This window comes from Gracilinanus agilis, chromosome 1 (assembly GCF_016433145.1).
Source record: "Gracilinanus agilis isolate LMUSP501 chromosome 1, AgileGrace, whole genome shotgun sequence".
Taxonomy (NCBI): Eukaryota; Metazoa; Chordata; class Mammalia; order Didelphimorphia; family Didelphidae; genus Gracilinanus; species Gracilinanus agilis.
In genome coordinates this window covers 714,087,320-714,112,361 of record NC_058130.1, presented here as the reverse complement: position 1 = coordinate 714,112,361, position 25,042 = coordinate 714,087,320, and the positions used below count along the sequence as shown (strand labels likewise).

Below are 25,042 nucleotides of genomic sequence, written 5' to 3'. Positions count from 1 at the left end.
CGCGTCCTGCCTGCCTTCTGGCACCGGGCACAGCTCTAGAGCCCAGAGGAAGCCTTCAGGACGGTGCCATCTGGGGAGAAAAGCTGCAGGTGAGGGGGAGTCATTTGGGGGTTCTCGGCTCTGCCTTCCTAGCTGGGTCATCCAAGCCTGGCTCCGAGGGGGCACAGAGGCCAGCCGGGCCATGGGGGGACGCCCCAGAAGGGCTGACCGCTGGGATTACGGGGGAGGACGGGGGAAGGGGCTCTGCTTGGAGGGGAGGGGGGAGGGCTAGCGAACCCCGATTCCCTGGTTTGCCAGGAGGGGGCCGAGGGTGCAGGGGAGGGAAGGGGAGGCGGGAGCTGGCAGGAGGGACGGTGCAGGGCCTCTGCTCCTTCCTCAGGCCACCGTCTTCTGGGCTGTTCACCTACTATGGAAGCCATTGAGAAACTCCGAGCAAAGTGCCTGGAACGTGGGGCATCCGGGATCCGAGGCCTGGCCAGGTAACTCTCCTCTCCTAAAGCCCCCGGCTGCCCCCCGGCCTTCTGGCCCTACCCGCCCTGTTCTTTCACCCACAGGGTTTTTCGACGACTGGATGCCAACCGGAGCGGGACCCTGGACGCCGACGAGCTCCACCGGGGCCTGGAGGAGATGGGGCTGGCGCTGGAGCCGCAGGAGATAGAGCAGATTTGCCAGCGCTGGGACCGCCATGGCGACGGCACCTTAGACCTGGAGGAGTTTCTGCGGGCCCTGCGGGTGAGGCCCCGGGGGGGGGGAGGGGGTCCCCCCTGAGGAGTGCCGACCCAAAGAGGCCTGGCTCAAGCCGACACCGAGCGCAGCACCGAGGCGTTCTCTCCCAGGCAACTGAGCTGGGGCCAAGGCCTAGGGGGAAGCGGCCTCAGCCGAGGAAAGGGTGAACGGGCCGGGCCGGGAAGGACGGGCAGACGGGGAAGGCGGGCTGGACCGCTGCTGAAGCGCTTTCAGAGCCGGACACTCTGTAAAGGACCAGCCCAGCAGTGTGTGTGTGTGTGTGTGTGTGTGTGTGTGTGTGTGTGTGTGTGTGTGTGTGTGTGTTGGGGGGGGCGGCGCAAGAGGGTCCCCAGGCAGCTGGGAGGGGGATGCCCTGGAGAAGGGAAGAGCCTGGAAGCAGGAAGAACCCCAGGGAGGCTCGGGTCGCTAATGGAGATGATGGGAGTGGAAGGAGGCCGGATGCAAACACAGAATAGGTGGAGGAAGGAGAGCCATGAAGGAGGCCAGAGCCCAGGGGCCCACCACAGAAATAAAGGGTAGAATTTGGGGGGAAGATCATGAGTTGTTTGGGGCATACCGAGCCTGGAGGCTGCCATTCTTCACTCTCCACATTCTCAGGGAAGCTCTCCCAAACGTGGGGTTTCCCACAAATACTGGGCTATCCCCCCTCTAGAAGCCCCCAGACTTCTCCCTACTATTTCACACAAGAGAAAACCAATCCAGAGAGGGAAGCCACTTGTGGAGGTCACAACGCAGGAGGCAAAGGCCTGAGACCAGACCTTATTCCAAATCACCACGCAGGGCCCCCATCCGGGCCTCTTTGCTCGTTTCTGCTCCCTGCCCCCCCCCCCCCGGGCAAATCCTTCATGGTTTTGTCCCCTCGTCCCCAGCCGCCCATGTCTCAGGCCCGGAAGGACATCATTGCGGCTGCCTTTGCCAAGCTGGACAGAAGCGGAGACGGCGTGGTGACCGTGGGTGACCTTCGGGGCATTTACAGTGGTCGGGACCACCCCAAATTTCAGAGTGGCGAGTGGACGGAGGATGACGTGTTCCAGCACTTCCTGGACAACTTTGACGCCGGGGACAAGGACGGGCAGGTAGCCGGGCCTCCCCAGCTCCCTGCCCCGCTCAGTTCATCTTCAGGTTGCTGTTCTCTTGGAGTTAGAAAACCTTAATAGAGGTCAAATGACCCTAAAGATCATCTAATCCAGGGGTTCTTCCCCTGGATTTCCTGAATTCCTCGGAATTTTATTTTTTTAAATTCAGAAAGCTGTATTTCAACACAACTGGTTTCCTTTATAATCCTACGTATTTTATTTTTTATTCATTGAAAAACATTATTCTGAGAAGAGGTCCCTAGGCGTCACCAAGCTGCCAGAGGGATCCATCACACAAAAAAGGTTCAGATGCCCTGATTCTAGTCCAAAGGAGGCATCGAAGGCCCTTTCACTTGAGGCTGTGGGGCCAGTAAGCAGGGCCAGGGATCCCAGACCAGTATGCCTGACCACACACCCAGGGCTCTTTGCTCCACACTGCATGGCCTTCCTTCTTGGTGCCAGTTTTCTACACCGACTTGAAATTTGGAACACTTTCTCCTTCCAGACTACAGGAGCCAGGGCAGGACGGGCTGGGGATGGCAGACTCCTTCTGTTCCCCTGCAGGTCACTGCGGCAGAGTTCCTGGATTATTACAGTGGCGTGAGCGCTTCTGTGGATACAGATGAAGAGTTCGTGGCTATGATGACCAGCGCCTGGCAACTGTGACCAGTGACGCCCGGACCCGAGGGAAGGCATCAGAGGGCCAGCCTGAGAACTGAGCCATTCCCTCCTCCCCCACAACGAGCTTTAGTTCCCTCTTTCCCTGCCTCCACCCCAACCAACTCCCTGAGAGGCAGCTATTGGGGTCACTGAATTTGGACTCGGGACACAGATTCCAATCCTGGCCCTCCTTCTTTCCACTGATTCAGAGGGTCCAAGGGCTATTGGCACAGTGATGGAAGGGAACTCGGAGACCATCTGTTCCAATCCCTCATTCCGCAGATGAAGTGATGGGCAACTTGGGGTCACCATTCAGGCCTTCTACACCACCACATAAACGGGTTTTGCTTACCTCTAAGGCCCCTTCCATCTCTAAAATCCAGTGCTCCCAAGGCTATTCAAGGAGAGGTGGTTTACGGGGTCCCTCCTCTGTCCTGCTTCCCCCTCCAATAAGCCTTTCTCCCCTCCCTAGCCAGGTGTCACAAGAAGTCAGCTCTCCCCTCATCCTCTCAAACTACCCCCGTGTAACCTGTGCTTTTCAAATGAAATTCATGCTCCTCGCTGGCCTCTCTCTGTTGCCCTGTCATTCAGAATTGAACAAATGGGAGGCGGGAGGCGGGAGGCAGGAGGCAGGGAGGGGAGGTTCATGAATCTAGTTTCAAGTATTTGGAGAAATTTTACAGGGAAGAGGTAAAACTGGCTTTGCTTGATTGCAAAGGACAGAACTAGATGTAACGAATTGGGCAGCTAGGTGGTGCAGTGGAGAGTGCTGGGCCTGGAGTCACGATGACTCATCTTCAAGAGTCCAAATCGGACCTCAGACACTCACTAGCTGCATGACCCTGGGCAAGTCATTTAATATTTGCTTCAGTTTCCTCATCTGTAAAATGAGCTGGAGAAGAAAACCCCAAATGGAGCCATGGAGAGTTGGACATGACAGAATGACAAATGTAAGGTACAGGGTGGCTGCTCAGCTGAATAAAAGTTTAAAAATTCCCAATATGAGTAGTTCCAAAATAGAACTGCTGAACTACTCCAACCCCACCCTCATTGTGATCTTTAAGCAGAAACTGGATGACATCCAGTTGGAAACAGTGGGGTACAAACAGATTGAATGAACCGAGTTCCTCTTTACTTCTGAGTTCCTGAGCTGGTATCCCCTGGGAACTCAGAATAAAATCCCTAATCCTCCATCTCTCCCTGAAGGGATGATTCCCCCTCTGGCTCCCACCTTCCTCCCATGTTTGGGAAAAGTTCTAGGTTATGTGTACAGCTGAGCCTAGGGGAGTAAAGTAGGCCTTCCCTTGGTTAGCAGAGGATGGAAGATGGGCTGGAATCCCTTATCTGTTACCACCACCTAAATGACCTTGGACAAGTCATTTGAATCTTTATGAATTTTAAGTATCTCCATCTCTAATGGAAGAGGGACTAAATTTCTAGGATCTTGCTCAAAGGGACTTAAAGAGTATGATGGCACAGGTTGGGTGGGAGAGGAGTTATTTTAAGATATTATAAGACACTAAGAAGATATCAGGGAAACTGGGAGGAAGATATTCACAATTTACCATGCTCAGGAAGGAACTGGGGAAGAGAAACAGGACCCAGTAAAGGGAGCATCCACTGAAAAATAAAAGATGTGAGCACCAAGTTCTAGCTCTATGAAGCCTGTGGTATGTATACACCAGGAAAAGTACTATCCACAGTTAGAAAAACAGGGCTTGGACAGTGCCTCTGAAGCTCACCCACTGCCTGTGTGCCCTTGACCAAGTTAAGTAGCCTCCCTGGTCTTTGGCTTGCTTTTCTATAAAATGAAGGGCTTGCATTAAATGGCCTGTCAGCCTTCTTCCAGCTCTGGATCTATCTCACGAGTCACAATTTCTTTGGAACATAGTTCCCTCTTGTTAATTTGATGATCTATGAGGGCTCTTCCAAATCTAAATTCTAGGATTGTTACTAGAACAAGAGGCTGAATCTACATTTGCTGGGAGGGAAGACTCTGAACAGTATACTCAAGCTTGGCAAGGCTGTCAGGCTAACCTGGGTTCTTCTAAAAGGGAGCACTGAGATGAGGAATGGCTGAGGACCCCTGGCTCAGAAGGCTTCTCTACCAAGAAGGACTCCTATTGCCCAGTGGTCTCTGGTTCTGGACCGACATAAAGTAGAAAGAAGGCCTTGCTCCAGTGAATGCTTTTAGATTAAAGAATGATAATTCCCTGAAACAGTCCTAGAACTGCAGTGTTAGAGCTAAAAAGGACAACTTTCACTTCACAGAGGAAACAAAAGGTAGGATGTGGCAGTTGTGTTTTAGATCCAGGATGACTCAAGAGCCAGTGCTTTCCTCTTACCTGAGAAGTGATCACAAAAGAAGGGTCAAGGTCCAGACTTATAAGAAGAAAGAAGAGTNTGAGAAGTGATCACAAAAGAAGGGTCAAGGTCCAGACTTATAAGAAGAAAGAAGAGTAGAAAGAATATTGGCCTGGGAATCAATGACTAGATTATCACTACCCGTTCAACCTTGAGCAAGCCCCTTGTTCCTGGGCTTGTTTGTTTTATTTGGTTCAACCCTCTTCATTTTGCAAACTCTGATTCAGACGAATAAGACTTAGAAGAAGGACCTTTGAGTTTATCTTGTCTAATCTCTTCATTTAGTTGCTGAGGAATATCTGGAAAATCAAGAGGCTATTAAAATGTCTCTGTAAGGTCTCACAGGTCAGGATGAGAATGCCATTTTAGTTTCCCTTAAAAAAAAAAAAAGGCTAAACTCTGATCTTGTGTGGCAAAGAGCACAAGGCAGCAGACCCAAGTTTTTGTTAAAAGTTTTAATGTAATTCCCAAATACATTTCATATGACAATCTTACATAAATCTTCCAAAACACATGGGCATTATCTGGTTTTACCTGTCACTAGTTTTCTAAGCCTGAAAGCAGGAAGTGTAATAATGTTTAGCTCTGGCCTAACTATATCTCTCACTGGATGGGGATTTCAAGATAATTCTGGACCAAATTCACAAAAAGTTTCTTGTATGGACTGAAGTGGAATCTGTGCCCCTTTGCTACGCAGAAAGAACTCTGAAGGCCTCCACATGAAACTCCATGTTCCCAGTTAGCAGCTGACAAGTTTGAAGAATGACCCTAGCGGTTGGTGAGATCTGTGTAGTACAGCTGGATCTTTTCAACACAAACCAAGACCTGCTGGTCCCATCTTCTCTCTGGGCTTTGGCCAAGTCAGACCATGTGGGTTGGGGAGAGTGAGGAAACAGCACCAAGCTCACCTGCAGAGCCCCTAAGGACTCTGGACCTGTGAGTTTTGTCATCCAAGAGGGATTTTTAACTAATCTGAAAATATGTTTAAATGTCCTGATATCAAAGCAGAGCTGGGAGGGATAAGAGGGGAAGAGAGGAACAAGCCCAGAAGATAATGACAAAGTTATCTTGACAAAGTTATCTGTCAGCAGCCTAGGTCTCATGGCACCACTGGGATGTTGCCCAGAGAAACTGCTAATAAACAGTCCCATGATGAGAGTAGTCAAAAGCAAAAGAAAATCCTAGATGAAGGGGATTTCAGTCCCCACTGCTGCAGGAAGGACCACGAAGAGTATCCTATTTGTGGTGGGCACCAAGAACTTAAGTCAAATCCAGTTGTGTTAAAAGGAATCGAAGATTTACTTATGACTCCCCAAACTCCAGGGACATATCAGGATTATGTCCCATAAACCAACCCTTTCTTGATGCTGGTCAATGGGGTAGCTGTTCTCTCCCTAGCACAGGGGGTGGAGGTGGGGCTGGGACTTATCTCTACCATGGGCACATAGGTTGGAAGGACATGTGAGGTTGATATGGCATGGGGTAGAATGAACAGGCCAGGGCTGAGTAATTCCCCTCCCTTCATCCTGCCCATATTGGAAGACTAAGCTGGAGAAAAAAGTCCCTTTCCCCTCTGGGTGGTGAAGTGGGAGGGAGCCCAGCCTCTTCAGCATCCTAGTCTCAGCTGCTCCCATGATGGTGTTCATGCAAATAGTAATAATTAGCAGGGGAAAAGGATAAGGAGTCATTGTATCAAAATATCAAAGGAAGGGGGAAAGAAAAAAAAAATTAAACAACTCCAAAGACGCTAGCTCCATGACTGGCCCCACTGTTGGATAGATTACTTTTGGGAGGCTAACAAGTGTTCCCCACTAGCTGTTGTTACTGGGCAGCCTAGGGGCATCAACTCTCTGTTAGCCTGTACTTGGCCAGAACAAAACTGACTAAGCAAATGATATATAACATCTATTATATAGAGTGGCTTAGCTCTCCCTTAAATAGTAACAGAAAAGTACAAAACAATAGAGCTTCACTTTCTCAACACACAAAGAGCATCTTATTAAAAACTAAAAAAAAAAAAAACAAACAAAAAAAAAAAACTAAAAAAAAAACTAAAAAATCAAAACAAACAAAAAAATAAACCTTTTTAAAAAAAGGATCAGCACAATAGAAACCCCCCAAAACAATATTGGACACAGGAGGGAAAGGAGTTAGTGAAACACACCCACTGGGCCCTTCAATGCTGCCTGGGGGCTTGGACCTAGACAAGAGGGCCAGTGGAGAGAGTAGGGCCCAGAAGCTGGCAATATTGCCCTCATGAGGAGGTGGACAAGATGCAAAATATTCAGCCTGTCCATTCTCCAAGGAGCCCAAACTGGTGAGGAGGAGCAGTTTGAGGGTGATGATTCAGGGGAACAGAAATTGCTCAATGTTGCTTCCCTTGCAATTGGGCAGAGGCTCTGAGAGTCAGGTGATAACAAGGAGAGGACAGACAGACCCAAGAGCTATGGCTACAGCCCTGGAGTTACTGTAAAATGAGTTTCCGGAGGCTGGTGCCACATGAGCTACTGAAGAAACGGAATCCTCAGGTCCCAAGGAGGGGCTGTGTGTGACAAGTCAATGTGCCATTTCAATGAAAAGAGGGGGAGGAAGGTTATTTTTCTGCTCATCAATATGATGAGCTTTCATGTCCCAAACCACATTCAGGCAGTTTTCTGAGTCTGCTTTGTGTGGAATCTACTGATCCAGACCAAAGAAACGAACAAACAGAACAGGGATGCATGGTTCCTAAGTCCTGGAGCCGCCAACGCTGCCTGGAACGATTGAGGCGCCTGCTGGGGGATGGACAAAGCAGCAGCCTTGCAAGCAGATGAGCTTCCAGCCGCTATGTGCTCCCAACTGTCTGCCCATCCCCTTCATCACCGGTGCCTGAAAGCAAAGCACAGGAAGGCACCTCACTCACCCTCCATGAACAAAGCCCAACAAATCCCTTCCCACAGGTTATTCAAGAGTAGACCTGGGGCAAGAACCCACCCATTTCAAGGCAAAGAGCCTCTGGGAATTTTTTTTTTTTAAACTATGTCCTTCAGGTGATTATCTTTTTAGTGACACCTTCATCTTATATTTGGGAAAGAATCCAATGACCGCAGATCCAAATAGCAGCTTCCTCTGGGTTAAATAATCCTGAGGCTTGCCGCTATGGCTATAACCCACATACCTTCTAAAGGCTACAAGTAAACAGCTTTAAGCAACAGAGATGCACGTCTCCTTCATCTCCAGAACAAGATACTGCATAGTCAGCATTTTATAGGTAGAGACCTGAGTTCAAATGTCTCTTTCACTTACTACCTGTGTGGTTCTGGTTAAGTCATTTAATATCTCTGGCCCTCAATTTTCTCATGTGTAAAATGAGGATAGAGTTGTTATGAGGCTCAAATAAAACAATGTACATAAAGGGCTCTGGAAATTTTAATGGAGTTATATATAAATGTCAGTTATTCAGATCCTTATAAAGGCATTCACAAATGATTCTTAATGGGTTGGTTATTTGGGAAGTCTGGCAATGGTCCCTTGTCAGGCCTAATCCTGGGCTGGAAGGATCACTGCTTCTCAAGTGTGACATGAAAAAAAAGAAGCTTTTAATGGCTCTGGATGACATCATTGTTGGCCTAACCAAATTACCTTATACCTACTTCATTCTTAAGTGTCCCACTGAATATAGGGTCTCCAGCAATGTTTGCCAACATGAAAATTCTTTTCCCAAAATGAAGGCTGGCACCTTTGCTCAGCCTAACCAGGATAGGGTGTAGGTGGTTCCTTCAGTGGGGTCATAGAAAGGCTCTCATCCCTCTTACAGTCCAAGCCCTAACACACCATCAATGTGAGGTGGGGTGGGGTGGGGTGGGGGGTGGGGATAGGAATGAGAAACTTAATCCATTCAGTGTGGAGTTCTTAGAACATTATACAATAGGGAAAAAAGGCCAGAAAGGACACAGATCTGATGGGGTTATCTAGGAGGTTGCTGACATTCAACTTCACTGCCAAAAGGTAAGTCTGCCCTGCTTCTAGCTTTCCCAATAGTTTTGCCAGACTTCTAAAGTGGTCCCTGATACAAAAATGCATAAGAACTCCTATACTAGATGATGAATTCTCAGGAGACAGGGCCTCCATCAGTGTACAGTACAAGGTACCGTGGCTTCTCACAATCCTCACCCTTCCAGGCCTCTCTGCAACCTTTGTCACTGCCCATCATTGTCTCCTCTCTACGTTTTCATGACTGTTCTCTCCTGGTTCTCCTATGCCTGACTCCTCCTCAGTCTCATGTGTTGGACCTTCCATCTCATTAACTTCAGGTGTCCCCCAAGGCTCTATTGTAGGTCCTTTTCCTTTCTCCCACTATGTTATCTTGCTTAGTGATCTCAGCAGTTCTCTATAATTCAATTAATAGTTCTATATGGTTTATTCTCCTAGCTACTCATCCAGTTCTAACCTCTGCTGGTCTCTAGGCTTACATATCCAACTGCCTATTCGACTGGCTGCCTCATAAACATTTTAAAAAATATACCCAAAACTGAACACATATGTCTTTCCCCCTCAAACCTTCTCTTCTTCTGAAAGTCCCTAAAACTCCTGAGAGCTACCATTTTCCTGATCATCTAGGTTCACAAGTTGGGTATCATTCTCACCCCCAGCCCAATCCTCTCTTGCCAAGTCCTGTCCATTACACTTTTGCAACATGTCTCCTCTGTCCCCCTTCACTCCTCTGAAACTGCAGCCACCCTAATACAAGCCCTCATTACTTTATGCCTCAACTACCACTATAGCATTTCAGCTGGTCTCCTTGTCTCCACTGTTCTTCCCACTCAGCTGCCAAAGTGATCTTCCTAAAGCCCAGTTATGAACATGTTACCAGCATACTCCTCCACCCAAATCAATCCTAGGGACTCCTTATTACTTCCAGATTCAAACGTAAAGTCTTCTATTTGGCTTTTAAAACTCTTCACAACCTGGCCTTTTCCTAACTTTCCAACTAGTTTGTATTCTTCTCCCTCCACATATTCTGATATCCAGTGACACTGGCCGCCTTGTTATTCCCTGAACATGACTATCTTTTCCCAACTCTGTGCCTTTTTGCTGGCTGCCATGCCTGGAATGCTTTCCTTCCAGGTCTCCATTTCTGGGTGTCTCTGCCTTCTTTCAAGCCTCTGCTAAAATCCCACCTTCTGCAAGAGGCTCTTCCCTATGAGATTCCCTACATTTTATTCCATAAGACTATGAGCTCCTTGAGGGCAGGGACTGTTATTTATCTCCAGTGCTAAGCACTTTGCCTGGCACACAAGAGATGCTTAATAAATGCTTGCTAACTTGACTTGTGTGCACAGTTGGTTTACAATATCCCCTCTTTGATCTTGGATGAGTAACTTAGCCAGAGCCCTCACCCCCTCCAGTGGATGCAGAAGGAGCCAGGACATCATCATCGCTATCTTCTTCATTTGACTGTGTCACTTCAGGCTCTGGAGCTGGAGTCTTAGTCTCCTGTTCTTGCTCTATCCTGCTCCGTAATGCCAAGATCCGGTGATGCAGTGCTGCATATAATTGCCCTGTATCTTTGGAGCTGGCCTGCAAAGACAAAGGGAAATTGTATAAAGAGAAGAGATTGATGGGAGGTGGGGGGAGCAAAAAAAGACCAGAGCACAAGGCCTAAGGGTTGCTACAAACTTGCTGTGAGACTTTCCCTCTTTCTGTGTAAGGTGTCTCCAAAAGGAGGAGATAGAGGGTTAGAATAGATTGCCTCCAGGTTAGAAAGTCTAAAGGAACCAAAACCACATTCTCATTTGAGAGGAGAGTCAACTCAAAAAAGACAACTGACCAGTCTAGAAAAGGGATGTCTTTTCTGGGACAAACGACATAAATCTAAGAGTGAAAAAATCCCTGGCCTGGGAATCAGAAAACTTGGATTCAGTCAATTCATCTTCCCTGTTTGGATCTCCATTTCTTCATGTATAAAATGAGGGAGTTCAATTAGATAATCTCCAAGGTCCCTTCTGGCACTGTCTTATGACAATCACCCAAATGCCTTGTTCATCAAGGTCAGCAAAAAAACTGTCCCTGGCTCATGCCCTCTGAGGTGGGTAGACTGATAAGCCTGTGTGGTGGCCACTCCTCCAGCTCCATGCCACTATTTGGTATCAAGAGCAAAGGCATGCATCACCTACTGAACACCAGTAGTCCAGGGACAAGCTCTAGAAACACCACAGGCTATATGTCTATCCATGTCTCATGCAATGATACATTCTCCATCCTCTTGTAGTCAAATCAAAATGCTTTTGTTTGGTTTCTAAGGACTTCAAAAGCGTGCCCTCTGCTCTCTTTCTTAACTTCCTCCCATCAATTGGTCCCATTCTACTTTGCTCAGGCTGGTTCTCCTTGAGCCAAGTCAATGGCTCTTGACTAGGATGTTCACCCTCTCCACTAAATCGGATACTGTACATGGATTTTGTGAAGATGGAACTATCTCTCCCCTATTTTCTCTTTAGACTCCAGTCATCAGGAATGTATACACCCCACCCCAGTTAAGAATTAAGTGGCTGTGTGTGTGTGTGTGTGTGTGTGTTTTCTCTATGACCTACGTGTGTCATCGAGTAACAAATCAAAAATGACTGACTAGGGGCAGCTGGGTATCTCAGTGGATTGAGAGTCAGGCCTAGAAACAGGAAGTCCTAGGTTCCAATCCGGCCTCAGACACTTCCCAGCTGTGTGACCCTGGGCAAGTCACTTGACCTCCATTGCCCACCCTTACCACTCTTCCACCTAGGAGCCAATACACAGAAGTTAAAGGTATTTAAAAAAAAAAAATGACTGACTGCACCCTGGGCAGTCTGAAGCAAAGTTTAAGCTGTGATTTGTCCATGTAGAACTGGAAGGTGGACACAGGAAGTGATGCAAAGAACTATCTTTTAAATATGATGGTAATTTCCTGTGGGAGGGATTCTGCCCTTTGAACTTGGCCTTTGAGGAGCTCAGGTTTGAGACCTCAGACTGCTTCCTTTTTGGATTGTCACATGGGTGAGCGAAAGGCTGACTCCCTTTCCTTAGCTTTCTGGAGGCACTAGCCTCCAAAGAGGCTGCATGCGTGCATGCGTGCGTGCGTGCGTGTGTGTGTGTGTGTGTGTGTGTGTGTGTGTGTGTGTCTCTCCCATTTTCCCTGCTTTCACTCTATTTGTAAATAAATTACCATAAAAGTCAAAAGTCATTCTGGCTCGAGTTTTTAATTTGGAATTGTGTAATCAATTCCTCACAACCAAAACTCTCAAATATTCAGTCCAATCATAATTTTCCCGCTTTACAATTTAGGAAACACAGGGACAAATCCTACCTATACACAAATGTAAGCAGTTACCATCTCAATTCTAGCCATTCTTTAAGGCTCAGCTCAATGTCCCACTTCTTCTGCAAAACCTACCTTGATCAACCAAATCCTTGCTATCTCCTTCCCCTTAGAGCTGCCTGCCACTCCATTTAAATGCAGTCCTAAATTTTACTATATCTTGTATCGTTTCCTGTCTACGAACGCTGGTGTCTCTTTGGAATTTTCATGAGTAGGAGGTAAACTCCTCCCTCATGCCTTTCCTTCCTCCACTTGAACATAGGGGGTAGTGCTCAGTATAGATATGCTGACTACTTGACTTGTTTCAAGGCTCTCTCCATAAATGTACAGCTCAAACCTCAGCCTAGGTATGATCACATAAATAACATACCCATTTGCTTTTAAGGCAGAAATGAAGGCTTCCCCTTTGCTTTCTGCTCTAAGCAAACTCCCTCACGAGGAATGACCTACTCCCAGAACCTACTGAGATCAGGAACACTTTGACTCCTTGATCCTCAGTGTCCATGGCTGTGATTCGGATGCTCTTCTCACTGGCTTTGTCTATTTGCATCTGCGCCCAGAGTTTGGTGTTGAGGATGAGCCGCAGGCTCCCCTGGGTCCGCATGACTGAAAGCAACAAAACCAAGCAAATAAAGTCAGATGAAAGGTAAGCTACAGCATGACTCAGTCTTATGCCCTGGTGCCAGAAGGAAGACTCAATAGGGTCATATATGAATCCCAACAATCCTTTCAAGGTCTGGGAGAAAAGGGGAGCATGAGGTGGTCATTTCCTGATTAAGTTAATCATGGCATGGCATGGAAGCAGTTTAGTTTTCTACCTGTAGAAACTATGGTCCTTCAAGCCTAGAAGGGAGGATGGAGAGGACATGGATCCATTCTTTTTCCTGGATAAGGTGGGGACTTACAAGCAGGTATAACTCATGATATCAAAGAGGTGAAAAGGAACTTGCGCTTGCCCTTTAGCTCTCCTTACCTAGTCGGGATTGTAATGTCCCGTCATCTGTTGATGCCATGTCATTAAGCCTGAGAAGTCCTCTGCCTCTTTCCACCCAAGACTGTGATGTTTTGTCAAATACAAACAACTTGCACTGGATCTGTAATAGAGAAACACTCTTGTTCACTTAAAAGACTCCTGATCAACATGGCCATGAATTTTGGAGGGGCCAGGTCAGGCTTCTTCTCTAGCGCCTGAGGGAATCTAAGGACTCTCAGGCTCGGGTCTGGGAGACATTTCCCGCAGGCATGTAGCCAAGTAATGTAAAACATACCACATGGTCAAACTAGCTCTTAAGGTCCTGAGACTGCCCCTCATCATAGAGAAGCTCAATTAGGACAACTTGGGCAGCTACTCCTGTTGCTGACCCTATTGTAAGATGAGACATGCTGACTGGTCAAAGTTGCTTCTTGCCCAACTCCCACCTTACCTGTAACACATTGCTCTCTGCCTCTTCTCCGGTGATCACTTCCACCTTTTCCAGTAAACACTTTCTGGCCGTGGCCTTGGTGTAGGCGGCTGCTGACTCTGCCAGTGATTCTGAAACATTATTAGCTAAACAACATTTTCCATGTTTGTTTGGAAAAGAGACTATTTATCCAACATAAAAACACACACAAAAAAGAATCAACCTGGTCATCTGGGCTATAGAGTATGATGAAGTGATGGGCAGTCAGAAGGAAGAGTGAATTAAACCTCAAGAAAGAAGTCTAAAATTAGGTTGCAATGAAAAACATAAAAAATAAAAACTGATATTTTTGATATAAAAGATCCTTTTTAAGAAATTCCTAAACATATACTTCTACAAAGTGCATCCCTAAAAAGTTTTATTGACCATCAAAATAAGAAAAATGAATCCATTACTTCTAATGGGTTGCACTAACAATGGTCACTCTGGTAAAAGGAACCTCCCTTCTAATTAAGTGGATGATAAAAATTAATTTTTTTTAAATTGGAAGGGACTGTAAAAATTATCTAGTCTAATGTTCTAATTTTACAGAGTAAGAAACTGAGGTCCAGAAATCATAAAATGACCTATGGTTAGATAGCTAACAATGAACAAAGTAAAAGAAATCTCAATAAAAAAGCTCCTGAAATCCAGATGTTAACTTTGGGGCAGAGTTAAAAATAACTGTTTAGCTATAGAAAAGATGGAACTCCAGGTCTTCACTGATCCTCACTGGGGACTGGCTCTGAGGCTGGGCCCCCAGCCTTTCAGGCTATACAGATGACTAACTCACTTTGAAAGTAGACTGAACTGTATTTGTTGCCCAATAAAAGTCATAAAGCAGACCAGGCATTTTCAGAAATGGTTCCAAAGTATATTTTGCAAAGTAGGACAACTCCTACCCCTGAAGGCTCAAGTAACTAGGCCCATCACAGTGAACCTATGGCACATGTGCCAAATATGGCACACAGAGACCTCTCTGTGGGCATGTACATCATCCTCAACAGAGTTAGTTACTAGAAAGGCAGAGGGACTTTGGTGGAGCTGCTCTCTTTCCCCTCTCCACCACATCTCCCTGCCTTTCTATGCTTACTCCCTCCCCTGAGTGGAGCACCCAGGCCACTCCCTTCTTTCTCCCTCCTCTGCATGGGGTAAGGGGATGGCGTGGGGGTGGAGTGGGGGGGGAGGAGAGTGCCACTCTGTCTCTGGGGGCAGGGCAGGGCACAGTATGTGGTCTCTAAAAGGTTCGCCATCACTAACCTAGGCCTTTTGAACAAAATATAGCAGGTCTTTTTTTAAAGCCTGCATCATCAGAACAACCTCAGTAATTTTAAACATAATTAAGAAAGTAATCTCTAACTGCTCCCATATGGGATGTTCATGATTTACCTTTCTCAGGAGTTGCTTCTAGGGAGGAGGATTCTGAGCCAGATTCAGCAGCGGTATTGTCCTTGCTGGAATCTATACTAGCTTCACTAGATTTTGGTGGACTCTGCAGAGGATAAGTGATACATACATATGAAAGACTTTTAGCAACTCTGGAGAGATGAAATCATTATTAAGGAGAAAGCTTTAGAATCATAGCCACTCATGATCTATAAATCTTCTTTCTCCAGAGTCTGGCTAAATTGAAACACCCGATTCCATATGGACTGGCATCCTTGGATTTTCACTGTCTATGAATATCCCACCTCAGAAACTACAGATTAGTTTATTCTATTATTTCCAATGCCTGAGGCATCAGGAGGCTAGAAAACTGGGCATTTTAGTTTACGCAGAATGAGAATAGAAACTATTCCACTGCCCTTGTTCTGGTTTCTCTGTTTTTTCTAAAGTACTTGGGTTTATTGCAACTATCTCTCACCCCAATTACATGTAAAAACAATTTCCAATATTCTGCAAAGAAAACAGAATCTCAAATTTTCTCTCTCCTTCCCTAGAGATAAGCAATTTCTCCCTACACTGAGATGATAAGCAATTTCATATAGATTTTAAATGTGCAATCATGCAAAACATAGTCTTTTGTATTAGGAAATGTTAAAAAAAAAAATTAAGAAAGTGAAAAAAATTTGCTTTGGCCTGGATTCAGATTATATCAATTCTTTCTCTGGAAGCAGATGGCAGTTTTTAGCATGAATTTTATCATGTTTTGAATCACTGTATTGCAGAGAATAGCTAAGTTATTCAGAGTTGTTCATTGTTCAATATTCCTGTCAATGTCCTCCTGGTTCTGCTCATTTCACTCTGATTCAGTTCAGGTAAGTCTTTCCAGGTATTTTCTGAGCTCCTCCTGCTCATCATTTCTTTTTTGTACAAAAGTATTTTATTACAACTATATGCTATAACTTAGTCATTTCCCAATTGATGGGTATCCCCCTCACTTTCCAATTCTTTGCCCCTACAAAAAGAGCTGTTTTAATATTTTTGTACAAATAGGCCCTTTCCCTTTTTGTTTTTAAAAAACCTATTTGGGATACAAACCTAGTAATGGTATTTCTGGGCAAATATCCTTGTTAGTTAATAGCACTAAGACTCTTAAAAGATTGATTTTGGTGGAAGGAAAAGCTTATTTATCATCTTTAATACTTCCTACATAGCATTACAGATCTCTGTGTTTCACCTTCCTTGGAAATAAGGTTGGAAAGATGCAAACTCAAATTCAAATTTTTGTTATAAAATCACAGAATTAAGAGTCAGAAGGGACTTTAGTAGCAGTCTGGTTCAACCAGTACCTGGAAAGGATACTCAATATGCCATACAATGAGTGGTTGTACAAACTCTGCTTGAAGACCTCCACTGAGGGGAAATCCATAATCTCAGGACAGCACATGCCACTTCTTTCCAGACACGAAATCTAAATCTGTCTTTTTGCAATTCTAGTCCACTGCTCCTAATTCAGCCTTTAAAGGCCAAACAGAATAAATCTCTTTTCCCCCCTCCAGATGAAAACACTTCCAATACTTGAACTCAGTGGCCTACTACACCTCACCCCTAAGTCTTTTCTGCTATAGCCAATGCTATGAGTTCAAGGCTATTCAGAATTCTAGCTGACTTCTGTATGTTCTGCAATTTCAATCTACTTCTTAATGTGTAGGACTAGATCTGAACACAACACAGTAGCACATGGGGTCTGAAAAGGGCAGAGAACAGAGGATGCTTAGAAGCTATTAAAGCAACTTGAGATTAATTATGGCGTTTTTTTGTAGTAACATCATACTGCAAATTCAAATCTTTTTCAGACAATCTTAAAATCTAACCATGCCTCCCTGATTCTATATTTGTAAAAAAAATTTTTAACCCATGTTTAAGACTTTACATTTATCCCTATTGAATTTCATCTTACTTGGATCCACCATTTTATCCTAACCAGATTTTTTTGGACCCTGACTGAAAATTTTCTAGTTTCTCAGCTATCGAAAAAATTGTATTATCTAGCCCACAGTTAACTTTTCCACAAGAATGGTGTGAGATTTAGCACACAATTTCTGCTAAAATTGAGAAAAACTATCTTTAGAGTATTCCTCTTACCTACTAATTTAATAACCTTGACAAAAGGAAATGAAGTTGATCTGACATGACCTGTTTTTCCCCCACTTTTTGATCCCCCCCCCAATTACATAAAACAATTTTTAACATTTTTTAAACCCATACTTCCCATCTTAGAATCAATACTATGTATTAGTTCTAAGGCAGAACAGTGGTAAGGGCAAGGCAATGGGATCACACAGCTAGGAAGTGACCAAGGCCAGATTTGAACCTGGGGCCTCCCATCTCTAGGTCTGCCTCTCAATTCACTGAGTCACCCAGCTGCCCCACCTTTAATATATATATTTTTAAATATTGAGTTCCAAATTATCACCTTCTCTCTCCCCTCCTTTCCATACCTCATTGAGAAAGCAAGCGATCTGATATAGGTTATATGCGTGCAGTCTGACATGACCTGTTCTTAATGAACCTACATATTTTCTTTGTGATCACTGCTTCCTTTTCTAGATATTCACCAACCATCATTTTAATGAACTGCTCTGGAACTGAACTCATGCTCAGGAGACTAAAATTTGCAAATTATTTTTCCTTCTTTTTCTTTAACACCTGGGACTAAATTTGCTTCTTCATTCTTTTTGTGCTTATCCTATTTTCCTAATTATTACCATTCCCTGGGCTTAGCCATTCCACTTGCCAGTTCTTTCAGTACTCAAAAATGTCACTCCTCTAGGCCAAATGATTTTATTTCATTCATGGTAATCATTACTCAGGAAAAACAAATAGCTCTTAAATCAATGTCAGATGAATCAGAAGGATGCTAAAAAAAATGATAGTTATTCACTTGTACATCTGAGATTACATCTTGGCAGTCAGAATTCTGCATTCTGAAGTTACAAGACCTCAGCCACTTAAATTATTAGAAACCATTTGTTTTTTTTAAAAAACCTTATTCTGTCCCCTTGACTTACTATGAAAATTGGGTTTTCCTTTTAATGATTTGAGATTTCATACCTCTTGTACAATAAGATACTTATTAACAAAGCAACAGAACATTAGGAAGTGTTAGGGCGGGAAAATACTTTACAAATCATCTAGTATAATTTCCTAATTTTATAGAGAAAGACCTACAGGAGAAGAAAAGACTAGTCTAAAGACACACAAGTGGTCATATATTTCATACAATGATCATTCCACTATGCCACTCAACTTTACCATATGTTTATAATTTCAAATGGAGAGAACTTCTTAAAGAATAATTTTCTCTTTATTATAAAAGCCTCTATATTGTGACTGGCTTCCTCAGGAAAAGCTTTGTCACCTATAATAATAATAGTTCTGTAAGGTTTACATAATGATTTACTCACAACTGCCAAATGATATTATGGGAAGGAAGGCTTGAGGAAGCTAACTTTTCCAAAAGTGAAGTGGCAACTTCACTGATGTGATGAGGGGATTCATTCAAGGTCACGCAGCAAAGCAGATGTTATAAATAGGATTTGAATTCAAGTTCCCAAGTCTAATTTTTCCCACTATACCATGTTCAACTTTACAGTAAGGAATGATGCACTGTCATTAGGTATGAGCCAGGAGAATATAAAATCTCTGCCTAAATTTTATCAAGGTCAGGTCAAAGGGGGGAGGGGAGGGTGAAGTTAATCATAGCTTTAGAGATAAGAACTAAACATATAGGTGGAAGAGCTCGTGGAGGGAAGACAAGGAAGAGGAACAAGAAGTAACTCACCAATACCCTTTCACTCATGTTCTGTCCAAACACAAATTTGTTGCTGGAGGTATCAGAACTACTTGTTGAATTCTCTAAACTGAAGAGAAAGGTTATTATTAACAAAGCTAAACAGAATACTAGTTTATTAATTTGATGCATCCTCTTAAGGAACATGTGAAAATGAAAGAGCACGCATGAAAGTTGGCATTAGGGTTTACAATGTGCTTTACATAAAGCATCTTATTTGATCTTATTAACAATCTTGTAAGGCAGTAAAAGATATATTATTATTCCCAATTTACAGATAAGGAAACTGAGGCTCAAAGAGGTTAAGGAGTCAGGAGTAATATTCAGTCCCAGTTCCAACATCCTCTGGCATGTGGCCTTTCTTACATTAAACATGCCCTCCCACCCTCAGTCCCATGAATATAACATGTTGGCCTTAGAGCCTATAAACCCTAGACAACACCTTCTATCCTAGATCTCTGCAAGTATTCAGAGGGTCTTATTTCTCATTTAGTCTCTACTGAGTTCAGGAAGTATTACTTACTTTGGGCTAGATACTGGGGATAACAACAACTGATGATATTTACCACCTTTAAGTACCTTATGAGATACTTGTGGTTACCTTCATTTTACAGATGAGGAATCTGGGGGCAAGGGAAATTAAATGATTTGCCCAGGGATGTAAAGCCAGTAAGTGATAAGAGAGAGGATTGGAACTCAATTCTTCCTACCTCCTCCAAGATGAACTATGATAACCTAACTGCCTTAATGACAGAAAAGAAAGTCTTTACTAAAGTTCACAGAGCTCCTCTCTAGTTGTAGATTTATGATTCTCTCTCTTTTTAAAAATCCTTACCTTCCCTCTTAGAATCAATACTGTGTATTGGTTCTAAGGCAGAAGAGTGGTAAGAGCTAGGTAATGGGAGGTAAGTGACTTGCCCAGGGTCACCCAGCTAGGAAGTGTCTGAGGCCAGATTTCAACATAGGAACTCCCAGCTCTAGGCCTGGCTCTAAATCTGGTGAATCACCTAGCTGGCCCTGCTCATCACTGTTATGATTAAAATATTCAAGAGACTTTTTTGGGGGGTAAGAATATCAATTTACTGATTAGACTAGCATATAATCAACAAATTAATAGGTCAGTGGCCTTCTTGACCAAAGACCAGGAAGTTCCCTCACACAGAGCCATATCTATAAAATGTGGGAGTTCATTATTCAGTCCCTTCCCTAGACATCTCAAGACATTTCTGATTAGTTAGTGAGAAAGCTGACCATTAAGACTCTTAACCCTTACCCTACCCCACAGGTTAAGTGGTCATGTAGGCAGAAAAGCCTTTATTTATTGATAAGGTTTTATTGGGGGTAGAGAGGTATTCCTGGGGAAGCAAGGAAATAAAAAAATTCAACAGACTGGTTTGGGAGCTCCTCTAATCCAGGACCCTGACACAGGAATAATTCAAAAGAAAAAAAATTTTTTTACAACACAGATAAGACAACATAACATAAAAAAAAAATACAAAGTAATTGGGTGGGGGGCATTAAAACCTTATGGGAATCAAGAAAGGTCTCTTAGAGATGGCTCTGGTGGTGAGGTTGAAAAAGGAACTGGGCATCCCAACAAGTAGAGGTAAAGAGGAATGACATTTCAGACAGTGTGTGGAGAAGTGGATGATCAGATGCTATGGATGGAGACTAGCAAGGAGAGTCTATTTTGGAATAGGAGTGCACAAGGAGCAGTAATATGAAATGAGTCTGGAAAAAATGTGGAGGTCTTATAAATGCCAAGCTGATTTAAATTTTATCCTAGAAGCAATAGGGACCCACAAAATGTTCTTAAGGAACATTGAATGTGTCATGGTCAGATTTGTGTTCTTAAAACATCAATTTGGGAGCCAGGAGGGAATGGATTAGAGAGGGCAAAGACTAGAAACACGGAGACCACTCAAGCGGTAGAAGGGAATGGTTTAAACTGGGGGGGGGGGGGGGGGAGTTGCCATTAAGTGATGAAGAAAGGATAGATGTGAGACATTATGGAGGTAGAATTGATAAAACTTGACAACTGACTGGAAATGGGAATTGAATAAGAATATAAAAACACAGGATAATTCAGACTAATTGAATATGAGTGACTGAAAGGATGGTAGTATCTTCAACAGAAATACAGAAAAGTTAGGGAGAGGTAGATTTTAAGGTATAGATAAACCGTTTCTGACACACAGAATGTGAGATATCCAGGAGCAACTGATGACAAGGGGTCTGGAGTTCAAAATAGAAATGAGGGTTGGCTATATGTATTTTAAAGTGTGTAGAGATTTTAGTTAAATGTCTATGACTTTTCTCTTAGCAGAGATTCATAGAATTGTCAGTCTCTATCCAAACATCTCTCTTGGGTCTCGAAAATGGAGATTTTAAAATGTAGAAGAGAGAAGAGTATATTCTACATACGAGAGACAGAGAGCCAATGTAAAGCTACCAAGACCAATATGGTCTATCACATGTGAGCAACAAACAGGAAAGGTCACTTTGGATAAAGTATGTGAAGGGAATAATATATAATATAAAAGGCTTCAAAATGCCACAGAGGTGTTTGTAGTCGATCCAAACTTTGAACTACTAGGATTTATTATGCATAAGTATATTCTGGTCAAAGTTTATGAATTAAAAATATCATTTAGTATGGATATTTTCTTTATGAGCATACCCCCAAACCCCTTCAGACCTTAGTATATCTACTTCTTGATGAGTTAGTTGCCACTGCTGAAAAAAATTTGTCACATAAGGGCTCATATCATCTCCCCGAGCTAAGTTCTATCTATACCAGCTCTCCCTAGGATTTTTTTTGATTTAATTTTTGTCTGGCATGATCTACCAAAGCTTATGTTTTAATGGCATATCCTTCAAAAAGTCCAAGTTTATTGCTAATCCATACTTAAGTGCTACATTAGGGCTATAGAAGCATAACAGTAAGAGGTAGACCCCTGATTGACAGGGCAATAAAGATTTTTCTTCTCTTCTTCTCTCTGATCCATCTGGCATGTTTTATTTTGTGTATGTGCACAGAACATCAATTTAGAGGTCAAAGGAACTTTAAAAAGCTTTCTAATGTGACCTTTATTTTATAAATGAGGAAATACCCAGAGTTGAAGTCCCTTGCCCCAGGACACATAAGCAGTACATGGTAGTGGGGATTTGGACTCAGGTCCTCTTGAATCTACTCTAGTACTCAATCCACTCTGACACCAGATCCCCTATTCCCCTATGATAGACAGAGCCAGTGGTAGTGGAGCTATCAAGGACTCTCTATCTTAAATCACAAGACCTGACACCTTTCCCAGCAATAAAATTGTGCCAGTCTAGATGTGACATGTCAAATCTGGGGTCCTGAAGCTGCAAAATTCCAGAATGTAGAACCAGATCAAAATGTAACTGGGAAATGTTAACAAAATTAAACACCCACACCCACCATCAATTTGTGGTTTTCTAAGTCTCTACTTGAGTCTGAAACTACTGGACTAGGTAATCTCTTGCTAAGCCCCACTTACCTCTGAGAAAAGAAGTTTAAATCTATACCCAGCACAAATTGTTCTAGCAGTAGAATATGTAATGGGATTGGGGGTGGGAGGGAGGCACAAGGCAAGAGAGGAAGGAAATAATATTTTATATATTATATATGATGTAATTTGTATATTATACATCAATTATATAATAAACTATTTTAATTATATATAAATATAATATAAAAATGATAATTATATATAAAATGGTAATTTTAAAAATGAGCAAAATAAATTATTTTGGACACATTTAGTTGAAGTTGGATAGAGTATTTTATAAGAAATTGGAAGTTTGGGGCTGAACTTTCAAAGAGAGACTAGTAGTAGAGACATGGAATACATGAGTTTACTTAGAGGCAGTACTTAAGGGTGTGGGAATGAATGAGATTGACACAGGGCTGAAACTGGGGATTTTAAAATTCAGAGGTGAGGAAGAAGTGCATTCTTTTCATGGGGGACACAAAACACAATGGCACAAAGACAGGACTGGGACCATCACATGTAAGTAATAGCCAAGGTTTCTAGAATATGTAAAGGGAGAAAAGAGTACGAAAAGAAAAAGGGAAGGTTGAAGACAGATCTTTGGGGAGAATATCAAGAGGTAGAAAAGAGGATAGGCAAGGCAGCAAAGGAAATAGGAATGACCTAAGATACAGAAAAATCAAGAGAGTGTGGTATCTTTGAAGCAAAGATAAAGAATATATAGGAAAAATGAGTTGTCAATGGTATCAGGTTTCAGAACACAAAACAAACAAACAAATAAATAAAGGGAAGAGGACTGAAAAAATGTCACTGGATTTGGTGATTAGATCACCCATGATTTTATTAAAAGCAGTCTTAGCAGAGTAGTGGAAGAAGAAGCCAGATTCCAAAGGGTTGAGGAAAGAAGGGTAGAAGAATAGGTGGTAAAATAGAATTTAGGGAAGAGAGGAAAGGCTTAAAGGTAAGATTTTTTAAAAAGATTAGCAAGATCCGAGGATATTTATAGGCAAGTAGAAAGAAGCCAGTAGTGAAGGAGAGATTTAAAACTTAATCAACTGAAGATGAGTCAGAAGATATGAAATAATATTAAATAGGATTTTTAAAAAAGGTCTCCCTCTTTAAAAAAACTGGATTATAGCCCTTGCTTCAAGGTTTAAGGTTTCCTTCAGAAAGGTACATAAAATTAATTATCTTCCCCTCCCCTAATTTTGTTACTTTTAGCCAAAGGCCTCTGCAAAGGGCTATGTTATATATTCAAAAATAATATATCCATAGTTTAATGTATCAAGCACCCACTACTCTTTATAAGAACTCATTCCAGGTGCTAGAAAAACAAACATGATTTAGTACTAGTTTCAGTTCTGCTACTATCTGTGTTGTCCTTGAGCAACTCCTTTCATGCCTGTTATCTTCCTTATCTCTGTTAAATGAGGGAACTGGACTGGATGATCTCTGAGGTCTGAAACAGCTCTGAGACTGATTTTTTTATATTCACAATTTAGCTAGAAAAACGGAGCAGAGTAATTTTATAGTTTCTTGTGATTCCCCTAAATTGTCCAAAATAAGATGAATAGGCAATATGAGTAACAGACTAAGAGATCACAGTCTACTAAGGGAAACAAAGACATGTACCCCCAAAACTAGCCCAATTAAAAGGTGCTGTATTAAGAGAGGTAGAAGTACTGAGAACTCAGGAAGGAGTAATGGCTTATGAATTGTGAACTACCAGAGGAACGGTTTATTTGATAGGGACTTCATTTCGATTCTGTGGGAAAAGTGAATATTTTTTTAGTTCCCTCAATAACTTTCCAACTTTAACTCACTCTTATAAGCCCCTGACATCGCCAAATAACTTAAAGTAATAATGTCCTCCTTCTAGCCCCAAGAGCCTATACATCTCATCAAGGTAGACCAAACTAGAAACGACTTCTAGATGAGTAAAACCTTTCGTAAGGGAAAAGCAACCTAATTATAATGAATCTTGATCAGATCATATAGGACTGCTACCTTTCCCATCATTTATAATCTTGCAACCAATTTTCCCAGGCTTTCTATGGTCAGTGGTAGTATAGAGCACAGGAGTCAAACATCTAGCCCACGACTCCTTGAAGTGTGGTCTGAACCAGAGTAAAATGTAACTGAGAAATATTTATCAAAAGAAATAAAAATACAGACAATACATATTAATATGGGGTTTTCTAAGACAATATAGACAGCCTGAAGAGATTCTTATAGTTTAGTGGTCCCAGTTTCTATTTGAACTTGACACTCCTTGTGTAGAGCACTTGAAGGAAAAAAAGCTCCATACTGATCATAGGACTGATTCAGAGCTAGTGGGGGCTTTACATATCATCTAGCCCACTTTATTTTACAGATGAGGAAACCTGAGGCCCAGAGCAATTAAACAAGGTTGATTATATATATTCTATTATAGTCTTACTTTAATGCAGCCCAACCTCATTCTTATTGCTCCCTATTACCTACTTATCTATTTACATGCTATATTCCCCAAAAGAATAGAAATTCCTTAATGGTAAGGGCTTTTTTCCCAATTTTTATTTTTGTATCCCTTTATCTAATTGTGGTATCTTGTGCCCCACAAGTATTTAACAAATCTTTGTTAATGGAACTGAATTATAATGGTCACCCTGACCACAAAAGCATCCAAATTAAAA

The 25,042-nt window shown here is 42.8% G+C and overlaps 2 protein-coding genes across 3 annotated transcripts in view; one reads left to right on the top strand and one right to left on the bottom strand.

Moving 5' to 3' along the window:
* The first annotated feature begins 408 nt into the window (after positions 1–408).
* Positions 409–3,348, top strand: CAPS (calcyphosine). 2 transcript variants are annotated; one of them, XM_044670769.1, is made up of 4 exons: positions 409–479; positions 555–732; positions 1,617–1,740; positions 2,386–3,348. In XM_044670769.1, exons 1-4 carry the CDS (start codon positions 409–411, stop codon positions 2,487–2,489), a joined length of 477 nt encoding a protein of 158 aa, XP_044526704.1. In that variant the 3' UTR covers positions 2,490–3,348. The 2 variants fall into 2 exon arrangements, with proteins under 2 accessions (XP_044526704.1, XP_044526695.1); XM_044670760.1 differs by having other exon boundaries at positions 1,617–1,823; positions 2,388–3,348.
* Positions 3,349–6,922: 3,574 nt separating this feature from the next.
* RANBP3 (RAN binding protein 3) overlaps positions 6,923–25,042 on the bottom strand; it is a 61,838-nt gene continuing 43,718 nt past the window's right edge. The window contains exons 13-19 of the mRNA XM_044685236.1: positions 18,844–18,922; positions 15,006–15,108; positions 13,599–13,723; positions 13,148–13,268; positions 12,638–12,780; positions 10,226–10,406; positions 6,923–7,715 (exon numbers count right to left, since the gene is read on the bottom strand). Coding sequence (XP_044541171.1) covers positions 7,672–7,715; positions 10,226–10,406; positions 12,638–12,780; positions 13,148–13,268; positions 13,599–13,723; positions 15,006–15,108; positions 18,844–18,922 — 796 coding nt within the window. The 3' untranslated portion in view covers positions 6,923–7,671. The remainder of the gene's footprint in view (positions 7,716–10,225; positions 10,407–12,637; positions 12,781–13,147; positions 13,269–13,598; positions 13,724–15,005; positions 15,109–18,843; positions 18,923–25,042) is intronic.

Excerpts from the sequence above, each read along its gene's own strand:
- CAPS (XM_044670760.1), top strand. The coding sequence starts at position 409 with ATGGAAGCCATTGAGAAACTCCGAGCAAAGTGCCTGGAACGTGGGGCA. Across the intron at positions 480-554 it reads GGGATCCGAGGCCTGGCCAG|GGTTTTTCGACGACTGGATG; the intron begins GTAACTCTCCTC and ends TTTCACCCACAG. Across the intron at positions 733-1,616 it reads AGTTTCTGCGGGCCCTGCGG|CCGCCCATGTCTCAGGCCCG; the intron begins GTGAGGCCCCGG and ends CCTCGTCCCCAG.